This window comes from Alligator sinensis, unplaced genomic scaffold, assembly GCF_000455745.1.
Source record: "Alligator sinensis unplaced genomic scaffold, ASM45574v1 scaffold1051_1, whole genome shotgun sequence".
NCBI lineage: Eukaryota > Metazoa > Chordata > Crocodylia > Alligatoridae > Alligator > Alligator sinensis.
The window spans coordinates 944,425-956,802 of NW_005842473.1; the positions used below are offsets into that span (position 1 = coordinate 944,425).

The following is a 12,378-nucleotide window of genomic DNA, read 5'->3' on the forward strand; positions in this document are numbered from 1 at the left end:
ATCTTTAGAGGGGGCATTGTGCTTAATGTGAGGAGATAAAGACAGATTTGTTTCCTTTTCCCAAACTCCAAAGCATTCATTTCAGAGTTTGGCAAACTTTTGTAAAGCATCACTGCGCTGTTTGCAATGAAAAAATAAAAGCTTATCAGGATTTGGTGTGTGTTTCATGGAAAAATAAAATTTAAGTTATTGAGATCTCAATTTAGAGTTTATAAAATTAATGAAATGGTAGGTCATGAAAGGAAATGCATTAATTGCCCATTATTAATACCTCGCAGTAAATGCTAAGTAGAAAACTGTTTGCCTATGGTTATGTATGAGTATTGCATTTCTTCCAGGAGAGTGGCTGTCCTCTTGGCAGAAACTATAAGTGTACAAGCTCAGTTTTCTCTCAAGGGAAAGATGCCCTCCTCTAGGAGAAAGGTCTTCCAGGTGTCACCCTGAAAGATCTGACTTGCAAGAAAAACTCTTAGCAAGAGTGAATGAATTGGGGTGGGAGGGAGCAACTTCTGCCAGTCTCTTTCCCAAACCAGGGACTGCCAGCTGGGTGGTCAGGGCTGCAGTGGCAAGGCATCTCCCCAAGCCCAGCTCTTGCTCCACAGGCTTTCAAAAATCTGTCCCCTACTGCCCAGCTGGGTGATTGGGCAGGGGTGGCAACTTATTAAAAACAGGTAGCGGGCTTGGGGAGACTCTACCTAAGCCTGCTTCCCTGTGTCCCTAGCTTCATGTTGCTGCCCTGCTGCCCCTCTGGGTGGTGATTTTTAAAATCCAGTGGGTACCAGCATTGAATGTGCCCTGCGGGGCAAGGCTTGACCCCAGCACAGCACTTTTAAGCTGTGCTTCTACAGCCAGCTGGGTGGTACAGGTAGTGTTTTCGAAGCCCATGTGGCTGTGAACAGGAACAGAGGTGTCTTTACTCCAGTTCATGGCTCTGTGGGCCTTAAATGCTGCCCAGCTGGAAGTCATAGGTAGTGCTTTCAAATCCTGTGCAGCTGGGAACCAGGGCAGGGGGAACCACTTTAAACGCCTCGTGCTGGATGGCTGGGCAGCATATGAGGCGATTTAAAAGCCAGAGCTCTTGGAACTGGGGTTGGAGGGGCCCTTCTTCAATGTGTCTGTTCCCTGTAAGTTGACATCCTACTTGTTCATGCTTCCCTCCAGCCTCCTGAGTGTCGACCATCTTGAAAGCTTGTCCAGCAGCCTTTCCAGCTATACAGTGGTCCAATAAAAGATATCAAGAAAAATCTTGACCTCTTTGCTATGTCAGCAAAGCTGTTCAGATCTGCTGATGCCAGAGGTCTGTTTTGTCTTGTCCTACATGTAGAGAGATTTGTTGCTTCACTCTTAACTTGTTTGTTTCATCGTGTGCTAGCACGGGTAAAAGTTCACACGATATTATAGAAACATAGATATAGAAATAGAACAGGAAGCCCCTAGTCTATCACAATGATTATCAGGGATCTGGGTTCTTTATTTGCCACAGAAAAACGCAGCTTTTTTCCTTTTAAAGGGGGAAAATGCAGGAGACCATGCATTACCCCTTGCAGGCTGGCAGTCCCAGCCAGCAACGGGCTGCTTGGGGCTGGGGGGGAGTGGGAAGAGGGTGGTTAGACATGGATGTGATCACACACAGGCATGTGGCAGCATGGAGAGCAGCTCCCTGCAGGTAAGACTATGGTGGGAAGCAGATTAAGGCTCCCTCGGTGAGGGAGGGGTGCTGTCCAGCTGGGGCGGTACATGGAGCCGGGGGAGGGGTGTGACTCCTTGCCACTGTGCCTCACTCCTGGGGAGGGAGGTATTGGGGCGGGGGGGGAATGTGTCCCTCCATATTTGTACATGGGGTGGAGGAGGATGCGGGCTTCCCATCCTGCTGCCCTCTTCCCAGGGTGTCTGCAGGCCAGTGGGTGGGACCTGGCGTGGGAGGGCAGAGCAAGGCAGAGAGGCTCAGTGCTGCTGCCAGGAGTCCTGCGCTACCATGGTGAGGGGCCCTCTGCCTGCCTGGCAACAGTGCGGGGCACAACTCTGTGCTGCCACCCCACTGCTGTTGGGCAGGCAGGGGACACCTTGCCATGGCAGCAGCACTCCTGCTGGTGATGGCACCAGCAGCACCAAGCCTCTCCACCTTCCTGTGCTGGGTTCTGTCCACTGGGCCATGGAGACCACCAAGGCTGAGGGCAGCAGGACGTGGAGCCCTGAGCCCACAGTGAGCAGCTTGCATCCTCCGCCCCTTACGGGCTTCACTCTGGCTGTGCTGCCTGCGGGAGAAACAGCTGGGGCTCTCTTTGGCAGGGCTGGCGGGGGCAGGGGTCCTTGGGTTGGGAGCGAGGGGTACTAGCAGGGATGGGGGCTGCGGGTTGGAAACAAGGAACACCAGTAGGGCTGTGGAGGTAGGGGGCTGGGAGTTGGGAGTGAGTGGTACTGGCAAGGGCAGGGGGCTGCAGATCAGGAGTGAGGGGCACCAGCAGGGCTGAGGGTGCTGTGGGTTGGGAGTGAGGGGCAATGCCATGGGCATGGCACCTGCATATCAGGGCTGTAGAGGAGTGGGGGATGGCTGCAGCTGGACCAGTGTCCTGGTGAGTCAAGGGGGCAGGGGGAGCTCTGGTTTCTTTATCATAGAAAATCAAAATCAAAAGCCAAAATATATAGGTATTTAGAATTTGTTTTATTATAATGATTTGACGCACTAGTAGGCTTCCAAATTGCTTTAAAATTGTAAATGTATCAGTAAAATATTTTGTTCCACTAATGCCTATATGTATAATAGTGTTTCATTTTAATTGCTGAAAAATGTGGATTTTGGGTGTCTTAATCTGAGAATTTTAAAAATAATAAATCAAATTTTCCGATTTGATTTTTTTTTTTTTTAAATGGAGAAAACCAGGATCCTTGGACTAATTTATATAAACAACCTATTTTTAAAAGGCATTTTATTTATTAGCAATGTGATGACTGAGGTTAAAGCTGACTTTTTAGTGTAGCTGCTGTATCCTCCTTCCCTCAACAGTTTAAATTCTGTATTAACTCTTTATTCTTCCCAGTCATTCAAGTCTGAGCACCTTGCCTGTTTACCCTAGTACTATTTTTTTGTGGGGGGGTTTGTTTTTTCATTGCCTCCAGTCAGTCGTTTGAGACCAAAACGGTTATGCATTATGTCTTGGCTAATAAAGGTAGTTTTAAACTGACCTTTTATTGCTCTGCTCCTCATCCTCACACTGCTAATAAATAAAATGCCTTTTAAAAATAGGTTGTTTATATATAAACTGTTGTTTATATAGGTTTGGTCTTACCTCAATCCTGGGGAAACTCTTTGAGAAGATCATCAAGGAGCACATCTGTGGTGGGCCGGCTTCAGGGGTGATGCTGAGGGGCAACCAGCACGGTTTCATTAGGGGCAGGTCATGTCAGACCAACCGGAATGCCTTTTACGATCAGGTCACAAAAGCATTGGATGCAGGTGTCGCCGTGGATGTAGTCTTTCTGGACTTCAGCAAGGCCTTTGACACTGTCGACCACCCCATCCTCGTTAGAAAACTAGGTGACTGTGGCATGGATGCCTACATGGTCAGATGGATTGCTAATTGGTTGAAGGGTCGTACTCAGAGGGTGGTGGTGGACGGGTCATATTCAACCTGGGGGGAAGTGGGCAGCGGAGTCCCCCAGGGCTCGGTCCTTGGGCCCATGCTGTTCAATTTCTTTATCAGTGATTTGGACGATGGGGTCAAAAGCAACCTGTTTAAATTCGCTGATGATACCAAAATCTGGGGTGAGGTGGGCATGCTAGCAGGGAGGGAAAGACTGCAACCTATCCAGGTCTTTCTGCAATGGTGGGCTGACAAAAACAGGATGCGTTTCAATACGGACAAGTGCAGGGTGCTGCACTTGGGCAGTAGTAACCGGCAGCACACTTATAAGATGGGGAAACTCCCTTCTTGAGAGCACGGAGGCAGAAAGGGATCTTGGAGTCCTCATTGACTCCAGGGTGAACATGGGCCGACAATGCGAGGTCACGGTCGGCAGGACTAACCAGACCCTATCGTGCATCCACAGGTGCATCTCAAGTAGGGCCAAGGAGGTGATCCTCCCCCTCTACGCGACTGGTCAGGCCGCAGCTGGAATACTGTCTAGTTCTGGGCGCCCCACTTCAAGAGGGACGTGGACAACATTGAGAGGGTCCAGAGGAGGGCCACCCACATGATCCGGAGACAGCAGGGCAGACCCTACAATGAGAGGCTACGGGACCTGAACCTGTTCAGCCTTCACAAGAGAAGGGGCGACCTTGTGACCATCTATAAACTCACTAGTGGGGACCAGAAGGGTTTGGGGGAGACCTTGTTTCCCCTAGCGCCCCCCGGGATAACAAGGAATAATGGTCACAAGTTGTTGGAAAGTAGGTTCAGATTAGACATCCGTAGGAACTACTTCACAGTTAGGGTGGCTAGCATCTGGAACCAACTTCCAAGGGAAGTGATGCTGGCTCCTACTCTGGGGGTCTTTAAGAAGTGGCTCAATGCCTACATGGCTGGGGTCACTTGAGCCCAGTTTCTCTCCTGCCCAGACAAGGGGTCGGACTTGAAGATCTACAAGGTCCCTTCTGACCCTACTTCTATGATTCTATGATACTTCATTGTTTTTCCCACAGACTTCATGCATTTCTGTTGTTACCACTGAATTACTGAACTAATGAGTTGGGATGTTTCCTTAAATCATGTGTATGTCATCAGTATGTAAAGAATTGATCACGAACTGTTTTTGGCATTTTCCAGCCGTGATTTATTTATGGAAGACTCTTCCTTACCTGCGAGAGTGCTTCATTGTAGAATAATAAATGAGATATGTCACAACATAGTTCTTAAGATTCACTTAATACTAGTGCTCAAAATTACTGTAATTCATTAATAACTTTCCTTGTGATTTTATTGATTCAAATTTTTGTATGAAAGAAACACTTAAGTCTACTTGAATCTTAGTCTCTCCTCTTTTTATCTTCACAGAACTGATTAATGTGAGTACATGTATTCCAAAAAAAATGGAACCACTACTCTTATTAAGGAGTTCAAAGAAGATTTGTTATATTTTGTGCTACTGTTAGAACTGAGTCTACTCTTGGTGCTTTTTAGTTGACTGTCATAATCCTGGCATTTACTGCCAGTAAATATTCTTGTTTTGTTGGGGGTTTTTTGGCAGTTTCTATTCTACAATAGTGAGACATTCTGGCAGACAATATGATGATAAAAATAACTGCATTCTGTTCCGTGCCATTTGAAATAAATGGTTACCATCCAGAAACAAAGTGCTTGCAGCTTTGCCTTTCTTAAGTAAAACTTCACTAGTTCTCTGCACCTCTCAAGGTCTCTCAAGTGATGTATCTTGCTGTATTCACTTTATACCTGTGACCTAAGAATAGTATTTATTTTGAAGCCCTGAATATGAAGAACAAAGATTATTACAATGACGAAGTACTATTGCACTACTTCTTCAACATTAAACCATAGTCATTTATCAGAGATGTGAATCTTCTGGCTCTTTAGCATTGCCAATCAACTGTTGATTTGGCACACAAATTTAAATTTTGTAGACTTCTATCTAATTGAAGACCAAAAGAACTGCTTCCATAACTTAAACACAAAAAACCAAAACCAAATCTAAACGTTTTTAGAATTGTTCTCTGAGAAATTGGTAGGCACTGGTACAGCTAAGAACCTGGAAGTGAAACTCTCATTTCACAGGTTTTCCTTTTAAACACTGTTTCAAGTTGATAGAAATACATATATAAAACACAAACAATAATGACAAACTAGATTTTAATTTTTAAATATTACTTTCTTTATTTAAAGCATGCTAATTTTTTGTGTGTGGTTTTACTGCATTCTTTTAATATTCCGTGCGGTTGAGGACTCTGACAACAGAATCTCTGTGTGACTTAATCTTTCAATAGCATTGAATATTTAAGCAGATATAACTGCAACAAAATACTGATTTTATTTTTGTAGTCCTCAATTTTTGTGGAAGGGATGAAGTTTTACTAAGTGATCATGAAACTATTGTGGGAACACCTTGTAGTCCCCAGACTTTCAGGAGTTAGGGCACTGATTTATTTTTATTTTCCTTTTTTTCTCAAGCCTGCTTATGGCGGAGGATGCTCTGGTTTTGTTGTCTGTCACTTTCTAACAGGAGGCCAAGGATCTAGGTGGTGAATTGGCACTTCCACTTGGTCAGCCAGGTATTGTCCCCGTGAGTGCATTTCTTGGCAACCATGAACAGTAGCTTTGTCCTCTTCTATAAAGGACTAAATTATTTCAGTTTAGAGAACTATTTCAGATTGAACTTCTGTGTCGACAAGTTCAAGGTAATGCATTTGGAGAAAAATAACCTCAATTAAATGTACATAAAGCTGGACACTGAACTAGTTGTTACGACTTGGGGAAAGAGACTTTGGAGTCATTGTGGATAACTCTCTAAAAATTAGCTAAATGCACAGCACCAACCAAAAAGCGAATAAAATACTGGGCATCATTAAGAAAAGATTTAAAAATAAAACTGAAAACATCATTTTGCCACTGTAGGTGCACCTACATCTTGATTGCTTATCTCAAAAAGGATGTAGTAAAACTTAAAAAGGTACAGAGAAGGGCATCCAAGATGGTCAGTCTATTCTTATACCAGGAGAGACTAAACAAGGCTGAAATTCCTCAGTTTGGAAAGGAGAAGGATGAGCAGGGAGAGAGGCTGGAGGTCTGTAAAATTGTGAATTGGTGTGGAGAAAAGATAATCCTAAATTCACCTTCTTGCACTAGAACTGGGCACGGATGAGCCTGTTCCTAGCCCCTCACACAAGGGGAGGGGTGAGAAGCAAGCATTTCACTTTTGTCACAGAAGCTTGAAGGGACAAGCATGAGTATACATCCTTGCACTGGAGCAAGGCATAGATGAGCCTGTACTTTATCTCCTTGTATAAGGATTAGGCCAAAAAGAATGAGTGCTTATTTTCACACCCCATGGCAATCTCAAAAGGACCTTTGGACCTTTGGTCCATGGCTGCTTCTGTGGCTGAAGGGCCTGAGCCATGCACTGGAAACAGAAAGGCTGGCAGTTTGAGGCTGGGGGTCCATGGTCAGGTAGGTTGGCACTGGCTAAGGGGTTGAACCCAGTGGGTGTTACTGAACAGGTCTGTATTGTCTTGGTGGGAGGTGGCCGGTGGTGTTCCACAGGGTTTGGTTCTTGGCCCTATGCTGTTCAACATCATTTATCAATGATTTACATAAGGATGTGAAAAACACACTGGCCAAGTTTACAGACTATAATAAGTTATGGGGAAAAGCGGTCACACTAAGGAATAGGATGCAGATCCAAGTGGAGCCGGACAAGCTGGAAAGGTGGGCGGAGTGGAACTGGATGCAGTTTAATAAGGATAAATGCATGGTGCTCATCTGGGGAGAAGTAATCAGTGACATGAATATAGGTTAGGAGGAGATGTCTTGGCCAGCACAATGGTTGAAAGGGACCTCTGGGTTATGGTTGATCACAGGATGAACAGGACCCACTTATGCAACGCTGTAGTCAACAGAGCTAGTAGCATACTGGGATGCATTAGCCAATGTGTCACGAGCATGGCTAGCGAAGTGATGCTTCCTCTCTACTCAGCACTGGTGAGACCCCAGGTGGAGGACTGTATCCAGTTCTGGGCCATTGCGCTTCAAAAAAGATGTGGAGAATCTTGAAAGGGTCCAGAGGGGCCACAAGAGTGATTAAGGGCCTGGAAGACAAACCTTAGGAGGAAAGACTAAGGGATCTGGGATTGTTCAACCTGAGGAAGAAGAGACTGAGCGGGGACTTGGTGGCCATCTATAAGTATGTAAGGGATTAATATCAGGAGCTGGGAGAGAAACTGTTCGCTAAGGTGCCCCCAGGGGAGGACAAGGAGCAATGGCCATAAACTGTTAGAGGATGGTTTTAGGTTGGATGTAAGGAAGAACTTTTTTATGGTAAGGGTGACCAAAATACACTCTGAATCTGGAATACGCTTCTAGAATCTGGAATAGACTTTCCAAGGAAGTGGTCCCCAACCCTGGAAGTCTTCAAGAGGAGTTTGGATAGACACCTTGCTGAGATCATTTGATCTCAGCAGTATTGCTGCCCAGAGCAGAGGGGTTGGACTCAATGATCTTTGAAGGTCCCTTCCAGCCCTTACTTTCTATGACTTGTGTGAAATTGATGGGTACATTAATAACTATTTAAACAACTGTCAGGGATGTATCCTTTGACATCCCTAAACTAAGGGTGTTCAACCCCTGACCTGTGGGTTGGTTCCAACCTGTGGAGCTGTGTCATATGGCCCACAGCGCTCTCCAAGTGTCCAGAAATTTTGTGGTGGGGGAATAGTGGCAGCATTAATTGCCATTCCCCTGCAGCCGGTACACAGACCTATTGGGAGCCCCATGGGATGGAAACCATCATCTGGCATGCAGGGCCATGTTGGACTCAATGCAGCTGGATAGGGGGGGGAGGGTGCAGTGCAGGGCTGGATCAAGTGGGCAGTTGCTTCATTTGCAGTGCCATAGAGTTGGGCACTGCTGCTGTAAATTGATCCACTCCCACCCTGGTATTCATGATCACTCTAGATGTAGCCTGTTCATAGGATTTCCCTCTAAAGCAGTGTTTCTCAACCAAAGTGCTGTGGCACCCTGGGGTGACCTGAAATTGTTTCAAGGGTGTCATAGGGTGTCATGCAATGTTAGCACTATTGGGGATATAAACATGATTGATAAGATTTAAACTCGGAGATTTCAAATAGGAATCCATAGTGTAAAAACATTCTGCCCTGCTGTGGTCTTTGAGTCCTTTGTGACAAAAGAATTCTTCTAATATTTTTTCTGTAGTCAAAAATCAAGTGGAAAAGTTAAGAGCTGGCATTTTCCAAGTGGTGCCTTGAGTCTAAAAAAAGGCTGAGAACTACTGCTCTAAAGCAGTGACGTTCAACCTTTTGCCCCTGCGGGCCAAGTGAGTGGTATGGGGCCAGGCTGTGGGTCATACAGCTCTACCCTGACCCCATGTGCCAGGATTGGAGCTCTGGAACCCCATGCCACCCTTACTGGGCTGTCCATGCTGGGATTGGGCCCCAAGACTCCATGCTGCCTCCTCCCAGCTCCATGTTTGGGGATTGGGGCCTGGGGACTCAGCACTGCCCCTGCTCAGCCCTGCATGATACGATCAGGGCCCTGGGACTCTGTGCTGCCTTCACCCAACTCTGCATTGGGATTGGGACCCATGCTACCGTGGATGCCATAGCCTGCAGAGCTCCCCATGGGTCCATGAGGAGCCCTGCAGGCCAGATGACAGGGTGCCAGGGGCTAGATCTGGCAGTTGAGTACTCCTCTAAAACATCTACTGCTGCAATTTTGGATATAGGCTTGTAATATGTTGATAGTAGGCTAGGGCCCACCAGGAACTACAAGCCCAGCTCAGTGGCTGGAGGGAAGCCATTAAATATACAACAGCATATCACTAATCAGCTAATTACCAACTCATTTACCAGAGGAGGATGCCAAGCAGAGAACTTTCTGCTGTCCACTAAGCATATCTAAGGAGCCTGTGAACGCTGCCTAGTGAAACAGCTTGGGGATATGCAAAGATATGGTCTATCTGGTAGCTCAGTGTTTTTCCCCGACGGTCTTGATTTGGTATAGCATTTCTCAGGTTCTCCTTATTGAATTCTTTGTTTCTTTAATTTTGGGCTATTTTTCTAAATTAGTAGGCTTCCTATTGTGCTACAGTACAGGTTTATAGATCATATATTATTGATACCTTTTCAGACTTCTAGCTAAGGATAGGAGACTAGAGGTAGAATAATGGAAAGACCTTTAGCCAGAGGCGCACCCATGCATCAGTCCATATCGTATTGGCAATAAAAGAAAAATTGACATTATTGGCATTTTTGGTTGATGTGGCCAAATAACATCTCTGATAAATGCCACATGCATGCAGGCAGCCACAGAATGCATGCAACCAGCCCAGCAGCTTGGAGAGCAGTGTCCGACCAGTAAGTCCGGGGGTGGGGGGCAGATCGAGGCCCCTGCAGTGAGGGAGAGAGTGGGAGTTGGGGCAGGGGCTGCTCCATTGAGGCAGGGTGCCTGACAGCTGTGCTGCTTGTCCTGCTGCTCCATTGGGGCAGGGTGCCTGACAGCTGTGCTGCTTGTCCTGTGGGGGTGGCTTCCACTGCTACGCACACCACTGGGGGGGTGCCACCCATGAGTGTGTGCCCCCAAGGGAGGTGCAAAATGTGTGCCCTCTGGATTTGCATGTGGGGTGAGGGCAGGCTGCTGCAGACTGGGGCCGGGAGTGGTGCTGGGCTCTTCCTAGCAGGGTGGTGGGGGCTGGGCCAGGGCTGTGCTTGGGGCAGGTGGCACTGCTGGGTGGGGGGGCTATGATGAATTCTAGGGTAGCTGTAAATCAACATAGATAAAAGCTCATTCTGTGTCTTACTTCTAACCTGGAAACAAAAAAGAAAGGATGTGCATATGTGACTAGCTTTTCTGTTCTGTGTTGGTTACAATTGAAGAGTTCTGAGAGGTAGAGCTCTGTCTCTGAGCATGTCTGTGACAAACTTACACTGATAAAGAGCATGAGCTGGTGAGTAATTAGCATAAAAATATTTTGACTAACATAAATCATCCCTGAAAGCTATTGAAGCTGTATGTTGTATCATAAAAAGAAAACAATTCTTCCATTTTCTTCTTTGGTGAAACATTTAAAGAAAATGTGCTATTTTTCTTGTTGGATAGCAGCTTTCACTAGCTTATCTTTACATACAGAAAAGAAACATTCAAACATTGATCTCAAGTGATCTAGACTATATTGGCACGTAGAGTAATTTTTGTGCTATTTATAACAGCCTGAATTTACCTCTAATAACATAGCACTTCTTTAGAGTTTTCTTCCCCTCCTAATTCCCTCTGAGGTAAATCATGTTGAGCATAACTTGTATTGGAACAGTCATGGATTGAACTTTACACATTTTCTTCATTTCTCAATTCTGGTTCATAAAAAAACATATGCAAGACTAGCTATTAATGAGGGAATAGACTGTTCTGTTATCTGAGAGTTATTATTAATACTGCTGTTTGGCTACTGTCACCTTAAATGCTGTGCCAATAAATATTTTACGTTATATAATATTGTAACACTTTAATAGTTTTATAATGAAATATTGATGTAACATAACTCAAATACACAAAAGGCACATATAGTGCTAAATGCATCCTTTCATTAAAAACTATTAATAAGATAAGATAAGATATATCGCTGTCCCCTGCAAGCGACACCAAGCTTGGTGCTTGGCTGGCACAGCCTGGACAGCACCGCTTGCAGGGGATGGGGGCACGCCAGCCGAGCCTGGCCCTGTCTGCTCGGTGTTCGGCTAGCACAGCATCCCCTGCGAGGGGTGCTGGGCTTGGCACTCGGCTGGAGCGGCCCAGGCAGCACCGCTTGCAGGGGATGGGGCTGCTCCAGCTGAGCACTGAGCCTGCCCCTGTTCCCTGTGAGTGGCATTGAGGCCTGAAGTGGGGCTGATATAACTTGACTCCATATTTCTTATCTAAAAAGTTAAGTCGACTTACACAAAGGATCTACAAAATTCCTACCTTTTTGGATCAGAAGAATGGGCTTGACCTATACTCTATGTTGACCCATACACCATGATATGTGGTACTTATTTACCCTACTCTTTAAATCCTACAGGCTAGGCTGTTCATTTGGATCCAGGCACAGTGGCTGTAGTTAAGTTTTTGGTTTTTGTGGTGTATAGGAAGGGAGCATTGTATGCTGAGACAGTACTTCTGAATAATTTGTCACGTCCTTGTGCTTCAGAAGCAGAGCCTTTTTTTTTTTTAAGTGAAGTTGATGAGACAACCTAAAGTAGGGTTGGCAACATTTTTGGGCACTGCCAAAAACATCCACAACATCAACTTGTAAGATGAAGGGGTGGACAGCAGGGTAGCTGTGAAGGGCCCGATCCTTGTTGTGGCAGCTCAGCTCCAGCCTCTTCTCTGCCGTCCCCCCTGAGGCACATGTGCCAAACAAATTGCCTTCACATGCCATGCTCTGGCACCCATGCTAGGGGTTGCCTACCCCAACCTAAGGATTATACTACTAAAAATTCCTTAACAATAAGTAATTGAAATAATGGAAAAATGAAATAGGAAAATTGTCGGTATTCTATTTCTGTTGAACCTCTGATAGCATCGCAGGTGGTGTTACTCACCAGGATCATCCATACAGTCCCTGGAATAAGAAAATAAATTTTAAAAATAGACCAGACAAACTAGTGCTAGAAGCCCCTCTCTGATTCAAAGTGCCCTCTCCTCAGAGTTGATATGGGGATCC

General features: G+C 45.7%; 1 protein-coding gene across 3 annotated transcripts in view; it reads left to right on the forward strand.

The window, feature by feature from the left end:
• The first annotated feature begins 1,279 nt into the window (after positions 1-1,279).
• Positions 1,280-12,378, forward strand: part of FAM193A (family with sequence similarity 193 member A) — a 101,993-nt gene continuing 90,894 nt past the window's right edge. For all 3 annotated transcript variants that reach the window (XM_006030899.3, XM_006030900.3, XM_025212580.1), the window contains exon 1: positions 1,280-1,297. In XM_006030899.3, the coding sequence (XP_006030961.2) occupies positions 1,289-1,297 (9 nt within the window). In that variant the 5' untranslated portion in view covers positions 1,280-1,288. The remainder of the gene's footprint in view (positions 1,298-12,378) is intronic.